The sequence below is a fragment of the Arachis ipaensis genome, chromosome B5 (genome assembly GCF_059453495.1).
Source record: "Arachis ipaensis isolate K30076 ecotype BB chromosome B5, ASM5945349v1, whole genome shotgun sequence".
Lineage (NCBI taxonomy): Eukaryota > Viridiplantae > Streptophyta > Magnoliopsida > Fabales > Fabaceae > Arachis > Arachis ipaensis.
In genome coordinates this window covers 52,874,813-52,895,260 of record NC_142440.1, presented here as the reverse complement: position 1 = coordinate 52,895,260, position 20,448 = coordinate 52,874,813, and the positions used below count along the sequence as shown (strand labels likewise).

The 20,448-nt window shown below is 39.2% G+C and overlaps 1 protein-coding gene across 1 annotated transcript in view; it reads left to right on the top strand.

Annotated features, from left to right (window-relative positions):
• Positions 1-610: 610 nt before the first annotated feature.
• The window catches only part of LOC110272186 (uncharacterized), a 62,020-nt gene continuing 42,182 nt past the window's right edge, over positions 611-20,448 (top strand). The window contains exons 1-2 of the mRNA XM_088487010.1: positions 611-688; positions 803-886. Coding sequence (XP_088343136.1) covers positions 611-688; positions 803-886 — 162 coding nt within the window. The remainder of the gene's footprint in view (positions 689-802; positions 887-20,448) is intronic.

Below are 20,448 nucleotides of genomic sequence, written 5' to 3'. Positions count from 1 at the left end.
TCTGAAAGCTAACCCGCCAGTTTTCAATGGAACGATAAATCTTGCTAAAGCAGACAACTGGTTCAAAGCTGTGGAGGGTGCATTACAGACTCAACAATTCCCGAGTAATCAGTTCGTGGAATATGCGGCTTATCTACTAGTGGGAGAAGCTCAGCAATGGTGGCAAGGAGAGCGCCGACTGCTACACATACAGAAGGTGGACATTACATGGACATTATTCCAGGAAGCTTTCTACAAAAAGTACTAGCATGAATCATTAAGGGAGGCCAGAGAGTTGGAGCTCTTACAGTTCAAGCAAGGGTCCATGACTATAGTTGAATACACCAGCAAGTTTGAAGAACTCTGTAGGTCCTCGAGAATAAGTCGGGTACTCTTGAGTCCTATGAGGGATGGAAATGTGTCAAATACGAAGTAGAGCTGAGAGAAGATATCATGTGTGTTGTGGCTCCATTGGAGATTAAGAGATTCTCTGAATTGGTGGACAAGGCAACAATTGTAGAAGTTTATGCCAAGGAGGTGACTTTGGAGAGAGATGTTCATGGCGGTACTAGTAGCAGAGGTTGTGGGAAGTATGTTCTATCAAGAGGCTAGAATTCCAAGAAGGGTAGGCATGCCCCTCAGCAATCCCAAGTTCAAAGACATATCAGAGGCATTGACCCTGACCAGTATCACCGGGCGAGAGGAGCAGGTAAGCAGGCTTGGGCTCAACAAGAAGAGTTAAGGTGCCAGAGATGTGGAAGATATCATCTGAAAAATTCATGCATGGCTGGGTTCAGTGGATGTTACAGTTGTGGATTGTCAGGGTATATCTCTAGATGTTGTCCTTACAAAAAGGACCAAGGTGCAGATCAGTCCCAATAACGGGGTTAAGGATCTCCAACTCAAGGTAACAATGAAACTGATAACCTAGTTTTAATCACGTTGTGGGGGACTGTAACTTGACTTTTTTTATTAGCTTATGATGGAGACAAAGATTTGGAATCAGGAAGATTAGATTAAACGTCAAGCTTGGGACGAAGTTTATCTTAGTTTCATTTTATGTGCTGTTGCCGCTAAGGTTGGCCAAACTTAGCATCGGAAGGAACGAAAGGGAGAATATAAGTCTGGTGGGCACAACCAAGCGATTTGGGTTCTTAGTGACAACCAATTAGAGTGACACTGCGGAAGGCGTGAGGAAGCATTGACACGATAGGATTATGAAAGATGATGTACTTTCATGACTTACGTTAAGCTGGCGATATTAAGTAGCCGAACACTTCGTGGAAAAAGGGACAGTTGTAGCTAAGGGTTATATACGCGCTTGGTGGTGAATGCGACTCTGCAGGGATTACCGACGATTTAACAAAGTGACTGTGAAGGACCAGTATCCGTTGCCGAGGATAGATAATTTAATGGATCAGTTGCAAGGAGCCGGAGTGAAGGAGGATAGTAATGGGAGACTTAATACAAGGGAGATTACCCACAAATTCTTGTAACTCGATCTATCTTCCTTTTATAATTCACATTGAAATACTTTATTCCTCGATCCTTCTTTATAGTCAAATTGAATGTTTCCTAAATCAAATTCCTGTTTGCACGTGTCCCTTCACACAACTCGTACCCCTTAGCATGAGCCTAAAACCATCCTTATTCACAGACTAGTAATAAAATCAGTAGGGACACATTTTGATTCAATGTGCCATATTGTTTTCCTCAAAGATTCTTAATTTGGAATCCCTTTCTTGAGGTGCACTCTAATTTTTTCCTCGGGTGCATTTTCTTGTTCTCTATAACCTTGTCTAAACATAACATAATGTACATTTTCAATTTCTTACAGATACCATTCAAAGTTGTTTGTTTTCTCTTGAGCTCGATATCCCTTCAAATAGCTTGGGCTTAATTCGACATCACATGCCATCCTTAGATGCAACCATCGATAAGCTAGTTCGGTAGGATGTAACTTCTGAATACGAAGGATAAAACCGGCGAGCGTGTGATCTTACGAGGAGTTGTGAAGCCTTACTTTTACGAATGGCATTACCTACGACCAAATTGATACACAAGGATGCTCCATTGGCTCCAATGCCGAACTGTAATTCCTCCAGAACTTGAAAGAACGATTAGCTACATCACCGGTACCTGTGTTATGTGAACCTCAGAGACCAGTTATGATCTACAATAATGCCTCGTTGAAAATCCTGGAGTGCGTATCGACGTAGCATTTAGGAGGTAATGGTTGGTGCGTCGCGATGGTTGAAGCCATACAAAGTGGAATCTCTGACTCACGATCTGGAGCCTTGTGCGTTTATACTTGTGTTAAAGATGTAGAGCAAGGAGAACTACCTCCATGAAGATAGAGGAAATTACTCAAGGATTACAATTGGGAGTTAAGCTACTACCTAGGGATAATCATATTTGGTTTTAGTTCTCACATGTAGATCATAGGAGAGTAATATGACGTTTGGTACATTGTGAATTATTAAGTGCAGAGGTAAGTAGAAAAGAAGAAAATAAGTAAGAAATAAATTTAGGCATGAATTTCTGGATGAGTTTAATATTTGATTTTACTATGATAAGTAGAAGTTTAATAGTTTCTTAGGATGTCTAAGGAAGGTTGAATTGTATACTTTGGTGCAATTGTAGATGAATTGGACATCTAGATGCGGAATAAAGGGTGTGGTGGTATTGAGGACCTTGAGATTTTGTTAAATGAGTAAGTAAAATGGAAAATAGAATATTTTAAGTGTTGGAATGATTGAGTGTGATTGAGTGGATGGTATTGAAATTGTGGTTAGTAGGAGAACTGTTCTTAGGCTTTGAAAGTGTTGAATCATTGGAAATTGAAGGGTATTGTACTTAGGGCCGTAGAAAATTATTTGAGATTAAAAATTAGGTATAGAGATGCTAGGAGGCATTAAGTTGTGAATCAATCTTAGGGTGAGTGTAGATCCTGTTCGGGTCAAGTTGATGAAGTTCAGGAGTACGCCTAGGTTTATAACACAATAAATGATGTATGACTTGATTGAGCATTTGTATTAGTTAGTCAATTAGTGGTTGAAAAATCAGAGTGGTGCAGCAGAAGCTTGCGGAATGCAATAGCTCATGATAGTTGTGAGTAGAGGTCGTAGGACGAAGATTAAGCGTATCTTAGACTTGAATACTTGAAGACATTAGTCGGTTAATGTAAGTAATAGTTTCTAAGAACTAAGTTTGATTGCAGTAGTAAGGGTAGAAGGAATTAGGATAGGTTGTGAACATGAGGGTAGATAACTAAATTTGATATCAGAGGGCACGTGAGTGCAAGTGTCGAGTTTGAAAAACAAGCATTGCGGTATTTGTTCATGATGACTTTGGGCTTAGATGGAAATAGGAACTGATTTATTCGAAGAATAGATTTGGAGAGCATCGAATTGAAGTACTAATGTTGCATTGAAGTTGATCGAAGGGAACTAATAGTGAGTAGGACAAGTAAGATATAGGCTTGAATTCAATTTGAATATGGAGTTATACATAAGAATGAAAGATGTAACTAGAAAATTGGGCTGACGTGGAGGAACGAAAGGATGAATGATGAGTGGTAGGTTTAAGTCGACGAAATGTTTAGGGAAGATGATAGGGAGATCCAAATTTGCAGGGCAAAATTTCTTATTTGGTGGGGAGAGTGTAAGAACCTCGCTTAATTAACCGCCTAATTAGATATTTTACTTGCCCAAATTAGGTTTGGAATAATTAGAGTGAGAATTAGGGGATTTAAATATGATTTTTGGACTCAGTGGATTTTTCTGAGTCAGAAAATGTATCTTCTGTGAAAAACCGTGGGAAACCCCGAACCGGCAGTTGAACCGGTCGAACCGGTTCAAGTCTGCCCGATACTATGTGAGAAAAATTTAAAACAGTCAAAAACCTTAGAAAAATATTAGAAGTCAAAAATATTTTAACGGTTTGGCCCACTGGGCTAAAAACGCTAACGGGTTGGACCGGGCCCAAGTTGAGCCCAAGCCCAACACTATATAAGTCCCTTTAAGTGACCATTTCAGCCACTTAAACACCAAACCAGCAGCAGCAACGTGAAAAGAGGGAAGAGAGGTAGGGTTCCAAAAAATTCACTATTCATCATCATCTTCTTGGAGCCATATCTCACTCTCCGGAGCTCCGATTCGCGTGCCGTCAGTTGCCACGTGAAGCTCTCGTCGAGATCTTCCGTTTCATTCAAACAAAGTGGTAAGGAATTTCCAATTTCTTGCCCAGTTTTTCCTTCCATTACAGATTCGATTTTTGGCTAGGGTGGATGAATGGTTCTTATGATTTTGATTATTTAGGTACACTCTAGCACTTGATTATTATTGGGTTTGTCCCAATCATCATTGGTTAAGGTGAGCCTACTTGATCTCTTATGGTTTTGTGTAAATATGAAACCCTAGGTTGAATTATTGTAAATTATATGTGATATTAGCATGAATATTGGAGCTTGTTGGTGATTATTGATGCTTGTGGAGTTGATTGAAAGCTTGGATTGTGGTTGGAAGCCTCTTTGTGCTAAGTTGGAATTTTGGTAAATATTGGGAATCGGCCAAGTCATAGTTTCGATTTCCTCTATGTGGTAAATAATATTCATGGACACTTAGGCTAGTGACCTATAGGATTGAGTTGAATTTATATGGTTGTTGATGATGTTTGGTTGATGTTCTATGTTGAATTAATATGGTTATGATTGAGAAATAATGATATTGAGATTATGATGTATGATAAATTGGGGTGAATGACTATTGTTGTTTATGGTTTAGAAGCATGAATGAGTTTAATGATAGAAAATTTATGTTGATGTAATGATGAATGGTGAGTGTGTTGGCGGAAAGTTATTGATAATTGTAATATGATGATATTGATGTTGAAAATGATGAGGTATAATGAGAGATTGGTATAAATTGTGGTTTGTAACCCAAGAGGGTAGTCTTTGGTGAAAAATGGATCTTGGAGGGACTTTAATTGGTTTGGTAGTGTTTTGGTTGATTTGAGGTGTGAAAGTTGGAAAAATTGGCAAATTGGGTTATTAGATAAAAGTTGGTTTTTGACAAACTTTGTCCAATCTTAACTTTTGCCTCGATTTTCGAAACTGACTAAAATTTGTTTAGAATTAAAGATATTTGAAAACTCATTAAATCAATATAAAATTTGTGAAAATTGGAATTTTGTAGAGGAAGTTATGATCCTTCAAAGTTGGTGTTAAAAATCTGAAATTCTGCATAGTTGCAGAATTTCATGATTACTGATATGTGCGGGCGCACACCCTCGTGCGGACACACATCCTGCAAATATTTTGTCATGTGCGGATGCACACACCTGTGCGCACGCACAGGCAGGGAAATGCATTCTGTTCGCAGTGCTAGCAAAGCTCGTGCGCGCACATATCCAAGGAAAAACTTCAACCTGTGCAGACGCACAGGTCTGTGCGGACGCACATGTCGGGAAGGTCAGTCTGTTGGGGGCACTGGCACAGGTTGTGCGAGTGCACAGATCCTTATAAAAATTGACACCTGTGCGTACGCATACCCTTGTGTGTACACACGCATTTCAAAACTCTCCGGAGTGTGTGCACGGACAGACCCTTGTGCGGCCGCACACGTCCTGTTTCTCAAAATTTTATTTGTTTTCAACTATTCTACCTTCCCAACAAGGTTGTAAGCTTTTAAAACACCATTTTAAGACTTATGGGCTTAATTTTGAGTATTAGAATATGGGATGTAACTTAAGGTTTCTAGAACACGGTTTTATGATAAATTAGAAAACGAAGGCCTAGGTTTCTGGCGTGCTAAGAATGATTTGACGTTGGGTGGAGGATGAGTGATATATGAGATAAGGAATGATGAAATTTTGACATTGGAAACTGAGTTATGAATGGACAGTGGTTGAGATGAGTCGAGGACTCGGATTGAGACGATGGAGGGATAAGGAATGAGGAAAACCGTTGAAATATTCTTTTTGCTGAGAATAAGAGATGCTATGCGCCCGGCAGGGACGGGGTTGGATCCCGCCTGTCGAGGTAGCAGCGGCGGCATAAGGTCGGTGGTTCATCCTACTTGCATTGAGATGTGAGGTCTGTCGCAAGAGTATCCCGCTCGCATCCCTTCGGATCCATAGGCGAGCAGGGGCCGGTACCTGGACAGTGATCCGGGCACTATATCTCGGGGGTTCCCATATGAGAAATCCGAAGGGCGACGTCTCCATGGAGATGTGTCGGGTTGGTAGTGGAACCGACAATGTGGTATCACAGCCAGTAGGGCAGGCATTCATCATATACATTTCCTATCTGTTTGTTTGCTTTGTCGACTTGTAATTGCATGCCTAATTGAATAACATGTCTAATTGCTTACTTGATCTACTTGCCTTGTATGCTTTTACTTGTGAATTACTTGCATTGTTATTAATTGTGTTTTCTACTGGGATTGAGGAGGTTCGAAAGGCGGTGGCGATGGGTTGACATGGAGGATAGGTTGTTGAAGGCTGTGGGACAGCGACGTTTAGTTAGAATAGAAATCCCTTAAGATAGATCACCCGGTTTATTTAAAATAAGGTTTATATTATGCTTATTTGGTTTAGAATGCTTCAAGCTTGAATCTTGTGATGGATATGGAGGTTAGGATTGCCTTTGGCATCCCGGGGTCTTATATCCTATATCACTGGGCACTGTTACCATACTGAGAACCTCCGGTTCTCATACCATATCTTTGCTGTGCTTTTCAGATGCAGGTCGTAACCCACCTCGGTGAGTTGTTTGGATGGTGACAGAAGCGGAGGATCCTGGACTATTTTGGAGTCTTTTTGGGTTTATCTTGTTTATACATCTCTCTTTTGTATTTTGTCTTAGCGTAGAGGCTTGTTTTATGAGAGAAAAACTTGTATAAGCTGTTTTAAACTATCAGTTTTCTGTATAGTTCTGTATACTTCTATATGGCTAGCCGGCTTAAACTCCACGAGTCGAGGCTAGTTTCCTATGATATTATATACTTATATTTTGTTGTATCTTATCTGTTTCTTGTGTCTTACACTAGCAGCTCGTTAGTACGGTTTGCGCTTTTCAAATCCTGTTTTTGAGCTATATCCTTTATTGGGCTTCTAGATTATATTATTTTTTCTATATATATTATACGTATGAGCTTTAGAACTGTCGTAATCTCAGGTTATCCTTTGCTTTATGATGCGGGGTAAAGCTTAGGGTAATTAGTGTGTTACACATAAGCGTCAAAGCGAACGTTGGAGGTCCAACGTTGCCTCAAACGTTGCCTCCAATATCCGCGATGCCAAGCCCAGAATTTGGAGTTTAAAATTTTGTATCGACGCGTACGCATCAGTGACGCGTACGCATGGATAGGAAAAAGGTCAATGCATGCGTAAGCATGGTATACAAGCACGCGTGAAGAAGCAAAATCTCAGCCTTCACACGTGAGCGTGGTGCACACGTATGCGTGGGTAAGCAGAACGTTGGCCTTCCAACGTTGAGTCAAACGCCAATGATAGCAAAGTATCTAGCTTTTCTGGTTTCCTTCTTAAATGGCGTTTGAGCCAACATTGGCCATCAAACGTTGACTCCAACGTGAAGCATCAGAATTCACAATTTGAACAGATCTCTTCTCAAACAGCAACGGAAACCAATTAGAGCCATTTTTCAACCCAATTCGATCAAGGCCAAAAGTCCAATTCAGAGATTGAAGATCAATTGAAGAAAGTATATAAATAGCTTAGAATTTAAGTTAGATGGGGGATTAACTTTTGGGAACTTTTTCTTTTGCACTGCACTTTTCATTTTGAATTCAGAATGTATCTCTTAATTCCAATTTCCATTTTGAGAGCTATGAACAACTAAACCCCTTTCATTGGGTTAGAGAGCTCTGTGTAATTCAATGGATCAATATTAGTTTTCATTCATCTTCTTGGATAGTTATCTTGGGAAAGAAGCTATTCATAAGTGGATCTCTGATAAACCCCAATTTTGTTTTTTATCTTGTGCTCAATTTGGGGGATTTTATCACCTTTTCTCACATTTATTCAATGAAATAGCATGGTTTTGCAATTCTCCCTTGATTTGTGCTTAAGTGTGAAAACATGCTTTTTAGGCCCTATAATTGGTGATTTTAATTCACTTTAATTCCATTCGATGCCTTGAGGTGTTTGTTGAGTGATTTCAGGTCCATAAGGCAAGTATTGAATGGAAGAAGTGAGGAGAAAAGCATGCAAAATGGGAGAACTCATGAAGAAATGAAGGAACCGTAAAGCTGTCAAGCCTGACCTCTTCGCACTCAATCGACTATAACTTGAGCTACAGAATTCCAAATGAGGCAGCTTTAGTTGCTTTGGAAAGCTAACATCCGGGGCTTCGAAATGATATAAAGATTGCCATATGTTGCTTCGCGTTCAAGGGCGCACACGGGCCATGTACGTGTGCGCGCCGATGCTGCTCGTGGCCCACTAAAGTGAAATTGCCCCAGCGATTTCTGAAGCACTTTGGGCCCAACCCAACTCATTTCTGATGCTATTGAACCCAAGGATTAAAGGGAGAATGAACCAAGTAGTCATAATTGAATTTTCATCATGTTTTAGGATAGAATTCTAGAGAGAGAGGCTTTCTCCTCTCTCTAGATTTAGGAATGAAATTAGGGTAAAGTTAGGTTAATCACTCTCAAATTTATCTTTCAATTCTTGTTTTGATTTTAATTCTCATTATATTTTAGTGTTCTATTGTCTTAATCTTCTTAGTTTCTCTTGTTGATTTCTTATTTTGCTCTCTTTTATGTTTATGAACAATTGTTGGATCTTAAATTTTCTTTAATGCAATTTTATGTTTCCATGTTTCTTTTATGTTGATCTTGATTATTACTGTTGATTTCTTGCTTTTATTAGTTGTGGGTTCATTTAATTCTTGAATTTTATGATGTTTACTTTTATTGCACACTAGGTGTTTGATAGAATGAGTCCTTTAGTTTTTGAGTAGCTTTCTTTGATCTTGGCCTAGGTGGAGTAATTAGTGAGGCTTGAGTTATCTAATTCCTTTGATTGATTGACAATTGGAAGCTGCTAATTTATTTGGATACCACTAACGCTAGTCTTTCCCTTGGGAGTTGGCTAGGACTTGTGGAATCAAGTTGATTCATCCACTTGACTTTCCTCCATGGTTAGAGGTTAACTAAGTTGTAGCAATGGATAATTTGTGGTCACAATTGAGGAGGATAACTAGGATAGGACTTCTAGTTCTCATATCTAGCCAAGATTTTTGTTAGTTATTAGTTTATTTTCTTTGCCATTTACATTTCATGTCTCTTATCCCAAAAATCCCAAAACATCTCATAGCCAATAATTGAGCACTTTATTGCAATTCCTAGGGAGACGACCTGATGTTCAAATACTTCGATCGATTAATTCTTATTTGGGATTTGTACATGTGACAACCAAAATTTTTGATGTGAGAATTGTTTGTTGGTTTGGAGCTATGCTTACAACGAAGTTATTCTTTCTATAAGAAGAAAATCTAAACCGACATGACAAAACATCATCATCAAAATGGTGCCGTTGCCGGGGAGTTGCAATGGTGTTACATTATTGGCTATTGTGAATATTGTGAATATGTCTGCCTTTTGCTTATTTGTTAGTTTTTGTTAGATTTAGGACTTTATTACTTATTTTTGTTAGCCTTTGTTTTTATTTGCTATTATGAATTCTCACCCCTTTGGCTATGAGTTTGGCTCAAATTATGTTGTAGAGAATGGGAGCTACAATGGTAACATGCATCAAGGATGGAACAATCAAAGGTGGAGGGAGCCTCAAAGGATTGATCAACCTTCTTAGCAACAACAACCTCCAGAATTCTTATGGGTTTCCAATCCTAATGCATATCAATCTAATGGATGTGGTGACCCTTATTGTGATTGTCAACAACCACCACCATATGCCTATGAACCACCTCCTCAACATAATTTTGAACCACCTTACTCACAAGTCCCCTACCACCAAACACCTCATTATAACCGTAATTCTTATCCACCATACCAACCCCCTTATGAACCATATGAACCATACATTGAACCACCACTACAATGCCAACACAATTACTCTCAAGAACCACCTCCATATACACCAACTGCATACTCTTACCAAAATAAACCACCTTCCAACTATAATGCCTCCCCCTCAAACAATAAATCCTCTATTGCACCACCAACCCCCAATGAAGCCCTCACGCTAGAACTAAGAGATCTTGACTCTCATATGTAAAGGCAACAAGAGGGGATGGAAAAGGAGTTTAAGGAGCTAGAAGCCAAGATGGCTATCCTAACGGAAGCCGTTAGCAACATGGTCTCCTCCCGACTAAGCTTAGGCAACCAAGGCACTCCCATTGGCGAATGTGGGGAAGCAACCAAAGAGCATAGTGAGGGAGTGAGTTTAGAGCTTCAAGGTGAAGAAGAGGAGTTGAAGAAAGAATCGCCACAAGGGGAAGAAGATGAGACAATTGAGCCGGAAGGAGTGGTTAAAGACCTAGGAGATGTTGGAAGTCCATAAGAATGTAGCATTATAGCGCCCTCTTTCAAGAAGCTTGATATTGATGTTGAGGAGGGTGTACAACCTCCAAAGCATATCTTGATTGAAGACTTTGAAGAGGTTGATTAAGAGATGGATTCAATCATTGAGGAGTTCCTATCTACAATTGAATCCACTCCCATTGGGCTTGAAATTGAGGTCAAAGAAGAAGATGCACAACCTCTCATGCCCTTGGTAAGCAATGAAGAAGAGATTGAATTGGAAGGAAGCTACCAAGAGGAAGAGGTTGAAATTGAAGAAGCTTGTGAAGAGGTGGAGATAATCAAAGAAGAGCACAAGGGAGTGGAGCTTGCAAGATTATTGGGACCACCCCTTTCTAAGTCACCATCCAACACAGCATTCAAGTGGGTAAAATTCTTATCCCTAAGCTTTACTTTCTCACTTGAATATGGTTTGATTGAAAATGATGGTCAACTTAGAGCTCTTTGTGGAGTTAAGAGTAGGAGAGAGTTGTGTAGTGGTTGGACACATCACTCTAAGTTCATGATGGTTGCATGCTCAAAGTTGAATAGCAATGGTTGGTGTAGAACCAAATTGCATGGGCCTAGGAGAATGTTTGGATGCTTAATTGAGAATTCTAAGGTCATGCCACCCAATTGGAATCATGATGATCAATTTGAAGATGGGTGTCAAAACAAAGTGCGGGATCCCAGATCGCACAAGGAAAATCAAATTTGGGAGCCCATGGCTTCTGTGGAACTCCATCAAGGCTTGGAGATATCATCTTTGAAGACTAAAGCTTATTGGAGATTCAATCATTGGTGGATGTTCAAGGATAGCTTCAAGCACAAGCCACCTTGAGAGGAGCTCCCCATAAGTCCAACTTAAGGACAATAAACAAAAGTGCTAGGTGGGAGACACCCCACCATGGTAATATCTTTTCATTTTTCCCTTTTGTACATATTGGTAATTAGTTTAATTTCATGTTCTGTTAAGTTTGTTGAGTATAATTGGTAGTTTAGTAGGTTAAATAAGGTTTTATGATGTTCGGGTAGCTGTTTGGAGGTTTGGAATGCTTGGATTGGTGCAAGAACATGGAAAAATTTTGAAAAACAGAGCACCAACTCGCGCGTGTGCGCACTTGGCGCGTACGCGCGCCTCAAGCATTTTTGACCATCCACGCGGGCGCGCCATGTGCGCGGAAGTGTGGATTGAAAAATCTCACCCCTCCATACATTGACCCGAGAGTTGCGCCTACACTGCGCCAGCACCATGCTTGAAGCAAAAACCACCCGCGCATGCGCGCACCTAGCGCGTACGCGTCCTTAAAGCTAATTGCGCAATGTGCGCACATGCACGCTGTGCGCGTGCGTGCCGATAGCGCCACCTGCCCTCCTGGTACATGTTCCAGAGAGTTATGCCCAGTTTGTGCCTATTCTGTGCCTGCAACCCACGCGTGCGTGCACCTGGCGCGTACGTGTCCTTTGGCCAAACTGCGCATCGGCGCGGAAGCGTGCATGACACATCCGCGCCGGTAAAAATAAAAGAGTTTTTTTTTTCTCCCATCTTCCATTTTCTTTTGTTTATCGCATTCATATACTTCTATTCTTTACATTTCAATTTTGTTTATATTGCCTATTTTCAATTTTTTTTCTAAGTCTCTTCTTTCAATAATGGTGTTGCATTTTCTTCCTCAATTGTTGAGAGTTTCTTGGTTAATCATGGTGCTTCTTGACTTGTTTGATATTGTTGGGTGATGAAACTTTTAAATCGATGTTTAATTTTGTGTGACTCTTATATCCTTTGTGCATTGATATGAACTTGCATGTCTTTCATGACCCACTCTTTCTAGTCGAACTTGATGCTTTTGAAGTGCTCTTCACGCTTTAACTTTTCTCTTGCATCAAGTATTAGTTAATATGCCTTAGCCTATATTGTTCTCTTGCTTACATGCGTAGCTAACATGTAGTGAGAACCTTACTCTTATTTGGTATTAGCCCTCGCCTATGTTCTAATTGCTTTCATACCTTTGTTGTAGGCTTAATTTTCTTTCTTTTTCTCTCCTTTTAGGTTGGCCACCAAGAAGGAAAGGATTGGAAAGGCTTCTAAATGGGGACACAAACAAGTTCACCCGCACAACCTTTTGAAGGAGCTCATCAATTGTAGCAACCCATCCACCTTGTTCTTCTTTGCATGCGCCGAGGACGGTGCAAATTTCTAAGTGTGGGGAGGTCGTCCGACGAACCTCCATGGGTAACAACTTCCTTTTTCAACACCAATTCTTGATTTTCTGTTAGTTAGTTATTGCATTTCATAATAGGTTGCATGTTAGTTAGAACTTGTACATATTTTTTACCACTTCCTTTTTATGTTAGGACTACTTGGTTAGGGTGATGATTTCTTTTCCAAGAAAAATTGTTTTAGGGTACCCTACCAATTTGAAAAAATTTTTCTTGTTGAACTTGCTTGAAGAATTTATTTTGGAACATGGTTTTTGAGCTAAGAACACAAGCATGTGAGTTTTGAGCCAAATTGTGTGGTTACATCATATAACCACTTATTTTTCATTCTTGTGTGCATTGTTCTCTTTCTATGATTGTGATCTTTGATTTGTTTGATTCTTTATGTCCATTATTCCATGTATACATGCATTTGTATGATTGAGTCCATCATTTCATATAGCTCACTTACCCAAATAGCCTACCTTTCATCAACCATTGTAAGCCAAAATTTGAGCCTATTTAATCCCTTTTGTTCTTAATATTAGCACATCACTACCCTTAAATGAAAAATAATAAATGCCCTTAATTTGGATCTTTGATTAGCTTAGGCTAGTGAGGGTGTGTATCATTTGCGTATGGGAAACTTGAGACATTAGTTGAGGTAAAAGTGTAATTTTATTTTTGTTAAAAATATTGGAAATTGGGTACATATTCATGCACCATATGTAAAAACATATGCATTGATATGTTTGTATATACTTTAGAAAAAAAATGAAAATGAAAAAAAAAAGAGAAAAAGGAATAAAAAGGGGACAAAAATGCTCCAAGGTAAAGTTCAATAAAAATCAATGCATATGGAATGTGAATTAAAAAGAATGCATGAATATGTGAAAAAGTGGGAATCATGGGTAGCTAGGCATTGTATTAGAATTGTATAGGTTGTTATATGTGTTAGGTGAAAGCTTAGGCTATTCAAAGATTCAAATTTCAAGCTCACTTGACCATATGCATCCTTACCTTTACCTTAGCCCCATTACAACCTATGAATAAGTCCTCATGATGAATGTATGTATGCATTGAATAATTGTTGATTGTTAGAAGAGAAACAAATCTAGGAAAGCATGATTAGAGGAGAATTGAGTGAATCAACCCTATACACTTGAGCGACTAGAGCGGATACACTTCCGGTGAGGGTTCGATACTGAATTCCTTGTTCCCGGCTTTCATGAGCTTTTTTCTTGCAGGTATATTTGAACTTCATTTTGATATTTGAATTGGTAGAGTTTGTGAGTCGTCATATGACCTTTGCCCTACTTGCTTATATATGTTATTGGGGTTTGAATTACTTTTAACCAAGTAGGTAGAATCATTTTGCATTTAGTTGCATTCATGTAGATAGGTGCATATAGTTTATTTGCATTGAATAAATGTTCATACCCTTTTCTTGTCCTTCTTTATTCTTAGTATGAGGACATACTTGGTTTAAGTGTGGAGAAATTTGAAAAAGCCTGATTTTGTGGTTTATGTTGTGCTTAATTTGGGGGATTTAATCACATTTTCTCACATTTATTCAATGAAATAGCATGGTTTTGCAATTCTCCCTTGATTGGTGCTTAAGTGTGAAAACATGCTTTTTAGGCCCTAAAATTGGTGATTTTATTTCACTTTAATTCCATTCGATGCCTTTAGGTGTTTGTTGAGTGATTTTAGGTCCATAAGGCAAGTATTGGATGGAAGAAGTGAGGAGAAAAGCATGCAAAGTGGGAGAACTCATGAAGAAATGAAGGAACCGTAAAGCTGTCAAGCCTGACCTCTTCGCACTCAATCGACCATAACTTGAGCTACAGAATTCCAAATGAGGCGGCTTCAGTTGCGTTGGAAAGCTAATATCCGGGGCTTCGAAATGTTTCCATGTTTCTTTTATGTTGATCTTGATTGTTATTGTTGATTTCTTGCTTATATTAGTTCTGGGTTCTTTTAATTCTTGTATTTTATGATGTTTACTTTTATTGCACACTAGGTGTTTCATAGAATGTTTCCTTTAGTTTTTGAGTTGCTTTCTTTGATCTTGGCCTAGGTGGAGCAATTAGTGACGCTTGAGTTATCTAATTCCTTTGATTGATTGACAATTGGGAGCTGCTAATTTATTTGGATACCACTAACGCTAGTCTTTCCCTTGGGAGTTGGCTTGGACTTCTGGAATCAAGTTGATTCATCCACTTGACTTTCCTCCATGGTTAGAGGTTAACTAAGTGGTAGCAATGGATAATTTGTGGTCACAATTGAGGAGGATAACTAGGATATGACTTCTAGTTCTCATATCTAGCCAAGAGCTTTGTTAGTTGTTAGTTTATTTTCTTTGCCATTTACATTTCATGTCTCTTATCCCAAAAACCCCAAAACATCTCATAGCCAATAATTGAGCACTTTATTGCAATTCCTAGGGAGACGACCCGAGGTTCAAATACTTTGGTTAATTCTTATTTGGATTTTGTACATGTGACAACCAAAATTTTTGATGTGATAATTGTTTGTTGGTTTAGATCTATGCTTACAACGAAGTTATTCTTTCTATAAGAAGAAAATCTAAACCGACATGACAAAACATCATCATCAATCTCCTCGGAACCTTGGAAGAGGAATGAGGAGATCATGCTAGAAATGCTTTCTCACATTGGATTAGATTGGGGTTAGGATGGATATAGTGACATGTAATCCTACCAACATTTTGATCTATGAATTTGTGTGGTATAATTAGTGACCAAACTTCATCTCTTCCCATGAGCACTTAAATCAAGGAATTGGGCAATTGTCCATGCTTAGAGAGATTGGTGAGCCAAGGAATTGGTATCCAATCACTTAAGATTGCCAAGGAGATCAATGAATGCATTGATTGCGGAAGAGATGAAAATGAATTTGATCCAGAGAATTATACATCTCCTGAACCTAATGATTCCCCATATCTGATCTACCCATTCTATTTATTTTCTGCTCTTTAATTCCATGCTAATTCCCCATTCCCATTTACTTTCCAGTAATTTAAGATTCTGTCATTTAATTTCCTGTAATTTAATTTCTGCCATTTAATTCTTGCAATTTAAGTTTCCCACCACTTTTACTTTATGCAATTCTCAACCAAATCTGATTTCGCTCAACTAGAACAATTCTCCAATTAACATTGATCAACCAACCAATCGCTGTGGGATTCGACCTCACTCTACAGTGAGTTTTCACTTGACGACAATCCGGTGCAATTTCCGGAAGGAAATTTGTTGAGAGGCAAATTTCCGAGTCAATCACTGGGCACCAATGGCTTGAGATTTGGATATATGCCTATGATGTTCTTGTACAAAGATAAGCTTGGATAACTAAGTTCTAAGGGGTGCTTTATGGTGCACGAAATTGCGATCATCAACAATGGCGCCAAAGACTTGGTGCTCTCAAACGTGAATCACACTTTGTCACAACTTCGCACAACTAACCAGCAAGTGCACTGGGTCGTCCAAGTAATAAACGTTACGTGAGTAAGGGTCGATCCCACGGAGATTGTGGGCCTGAAGCAAGCTATGGTCACCTTGTAAATCTCAGTAAGGTGGATTCAAATGGTTATGGTGAATTCATAATAAAAATATAAATAGAACGTAAATTAAAGATAGAGATACTTATGTAATTCATTGGTGAGAGTTTCAGATAAGCGTATGGAGATGCTTAGTTCTTTCTGAATCTCTGCTTTCCTATTGCTGTCATCCAATCCTTCATACTCCTTTCCATGGCAAGCTGTATGTTAGGCATCACCGTTGTCAATGGCTACATCCTGTCCTCTCAGTGAAAATGGTCCAATGCGCTGTCACTGCATGGCAAATCATCTGTTGGTTCTCGATCATGCTGGAATAGGATCCCTTGATCCTTTTGCGTCTGTCACTACACCCAGCACTCGCGAGTTTGAAGCTCGTCGCAGCCATCCCTTCCCAGATCCTACTCGGATTACCACAAACAAGGTTTAGACTTTCCGGATCTCAAGAATGGCCATCCATGGATTCTAACTTATACCACGAAGACTCTGATTAAGGAATCTCAGAGATACTCATTCAATCTAAGGTAGAACGGAAGTGGTTGTTAGGCACGCATTCATAGATTGGGAATGATGATGAGTGTCACGATCATCACATTGATATTAAGGAGCGAATGAATATCTTAGAATAGGATTACGCTTGAATTGAATAGAAAAACAATAGTACTTTGTATTAATTCATGAGGAACAGTAGAGTTCCACACCTTAATCTATGGTGTGTAGAAACTCTACCGTTGAAAATACATAAGAACAAGGTCCAGGCATGGCCGAATGGCCAGCCCCCTGAACATGATCAAAGGATCAAAAGATAATCCAAAAAATGTAAATACAATAGTAAAAAGTCCTATTTATACTAACTAGTTACTAGGGTTTAGAGAAATGAGTAAATGATGCAGAAATCCACTTCCGGGGCCCACTTTGTGTGTGCTTGGGCTGAGCATTGAGCTTTACACATGTAGAGGCTTCTCTTGGAGTTGAACGCCAGTTTGTAACCTATTTCTAGCGTTTAACTCCACCTTGCAACCTGTTTCTGGCGTTTAACTCCAGAATGCAACATGGAACTGGCGTTGAACGCCAGTTTGCGTCGTCTAAACTCGAGAAAAGTATGGAGTATTATATATTTCTAGAAAGCCCCGGATGTCTACTTTCCAACGCAATTGAGAGCGCACCATTTAGAGTTCTGTAGCTCCAGAAAATCTACTTTGAGTGCAGGGAGGTCAGAATCCAACAGCATCTACAGTCCTTCTTCAGCCTCTGAATCTGATTTTTGCTCAAGTCCCTCAATTTCAGCCAGAAATTACCTAAAATCATAGAAAAACACACAAACTCATAGTAAAGTCCAGAAATGTTTATTTTATTTATAAATTAATAAAATATATTGAAAACTAACTAAATCATACTGAAAACTATGTAAAAATAATGCCAAAAAGCGTATAAATTATCCGCTTATCACAATACCAAACTTAAATTGTTGCTTGTCCCCAAGCAACTAAAAATCAAATAGGATAAAAAGAAGAGAATATACTATAAATTCCAAAATATCAATGAAACTTAGCTCCAATCAGATGAGCGGGACTTGTAGCTTTTTGCCTCTTGAATAGTTTTGGCATCTTACTTTATCATTTGAAGTTCAGAATGATTGGCATCTATAGGAACTTAGAATTCAGATAGTGTTATTGATTCTCCTAGTTCAGTATGTTGATTCTTGAACACAGCTACTTTATGAGTCTTGGCCATGGCCCTAAGCACCTTGTTTTCCAGTATTACCACCGGATACATAAATGCCACAGACACATAAATGGGTGAACCTTTTCATAAAGTCCCCAATTAGAGGTGTCCAGGATTCTTAAGCACACTCTTCTTTTTTGCTTTGGACCTTGACTTTAACCACTCTGTCTCAAGTTTTCACTTGACACCTTCACGCCACAAGCACATGGTTAGGGACAGCTTGGTTTAGCCGCTTAGGCCAGGAGTTTATTACTTTAGGCCCTCCTATTCACTGATGCTCAAAGCATTGGATCCTTTTTATTTACCCTTGCCTTTTGGTTTTAAGGGCTATTGGCTTTTTGCTCTTGCCTTTTGGTTTAAAGAGCTTTTGGCTTTTTCTGCTTACTTTTTCTTTTTCTTTTTTTTTCTTTTTTTTCGCTATTTTTCTCTTTTTTTTTTTTGCAAGATTTTGTATTCACTGCTTTTTCTTGCTTCAAGAATCACTTTTATGATTTTTCAGATCTTCAAATAACATTTCTCCTTTTTCCTTATTCTTCAAGAGCCAACATATTTAACATTCATAAACAACAAATTCAAAAGACATATGCACTGTTCAAGCATTCATTCAGAAAACAAAAAGTATTGTCACCACATCAAAATAATTAAACTAGTTTCAAGGATGAATTCGAAACCATGTACTTCTTGTTCCTTTGTTTTTAGAACATTTTTTCATTTAAGAGAGGTGATGGATTCATAGGACATTCATAACTTTATGGCATAGACACTTAGATACTAGTGATCATATAGTAAAGACACAAACATAAATAAAACATAAAGCTCAAAAATCGAAAAACAGTAAAATAAGAACAAGGAGATTAAGGAACGGATCCACCTTAGTGAGGGTGACGTCTTCTTCTTCTTGAAGAACCAATGGTGCTCTTGAGCTCCTCTATGTCTCTTCCTTGTCTTTGTTGCTCCTATCCTTAGTTGCTCCCAATAGTTATGTGGAGGAAAATGTATCCCTTGAGGTATCTCAGGGATTTCTTGATGGGAAATTTCCTCATGCTCTTCTTGAGATCCATGATCTCTTGTTTGCTCCATCCTTTTCTTAGTGATGAGCTTTTGAGATGAATCTCTCCATCTTCCATGACTCAGAGGTGAAGGTTTCTCTGGCCTTAGGTGTCATAAATGGTTATGGAAAAACAAAAAGCAACACTTTTACAACACCAAACTTAGAAGGTTTGCTCGTCCTCGAGCAAAAGAAGAGAAGAGGGAGTAGAAGAAGAAGAAAATAGATGAGATGGAGAGGTGTGAGTGGTTCGGCCAAGGGGGTTTTAGGTGGTTATGATGTGTGAAAAGGAAGGAGTGATGGTTTGAATTTGAGTGGGTGGGTGTAGGTGGGTTGTATGATGGTATTGGAGGAGTAATGGAGGTGATTGGTGGAGGTTATTTTTGGGGAAGAGTGTTATGGAAAGGTGTGAGGAGGAGAGAAGAAGAGAGGTGGGGATCTTGTGGGGTCCACAGATCCTGTGGGGATCCTGTGGGGTCCACAGATCCAGTGGGGTCAAGGACTTAACATCTCTGCTCCAATTAGGCGTGTAAAACGCCCTTGCTGTGCAATCCTGGCATTTAATGCTGGACTGCTACTTGTTTCTGGCGTTTAACGCCAGGTAGATGCTTGTTTCTGGCGTTAAACGCCAGCTTGGTGCTTGTTTCTGGCGTTAAATGCCAGACAGATGCTTGTTTCTGGCGTTTAAACGCCAGAATGCTCCTCCTCTAGGGTGTGCTGTTTTTAATGCTATTTTTCATTTTGTTTTTGATTTTTCAGTAGTTTTTGTGACTCCACATGATCATCAACCTAATAAAACACGAAATAACAAAAAGAAAATAAAATAGATATAATTAAATAACATTGGGTTGCCTCCCAACAAGCGCTTCTTTAATGTCACTAGCTTGACAGTGAGCTCTCATGGAGCCTCACAGATGTGCAGAGCATTGTTGGAACCTCCCAACACCAAACTTAAAGTTTGAATGTGGGGGTTCAACACCAAACTTAGAGTTTGGTTGTGGTCTCCCAACACCAAACTTAGAGTTTGACTGTGGGGGCTTTGGTTGACTCTACAGTGAGAGAAGCTTTTCATGCTTCCTCTCCATGGTTACAGAAGGAGATCCTTGAGTTTTAAACACAAGGTTGTCCTCATTCAGTTGAAGGACTAACTCTCCTATGTCCACATCAATCACAGCTCTTGCTGTGGCTAGGAAGGGTCTTCCAAGGATGATGGATTCATCCTCATCCTTCCCAGTGTCTAGGATTATGAAATCAGCAGGGATGTAAAGGCCTTTAACCTTTACTAACACGTCTTCTACTTGTCCATAAGCCTGTTTTCTTGAGTTGTCTGCCATCTCTAATGAGATTCTGACAGTTTGCACCTCAAAGATCCC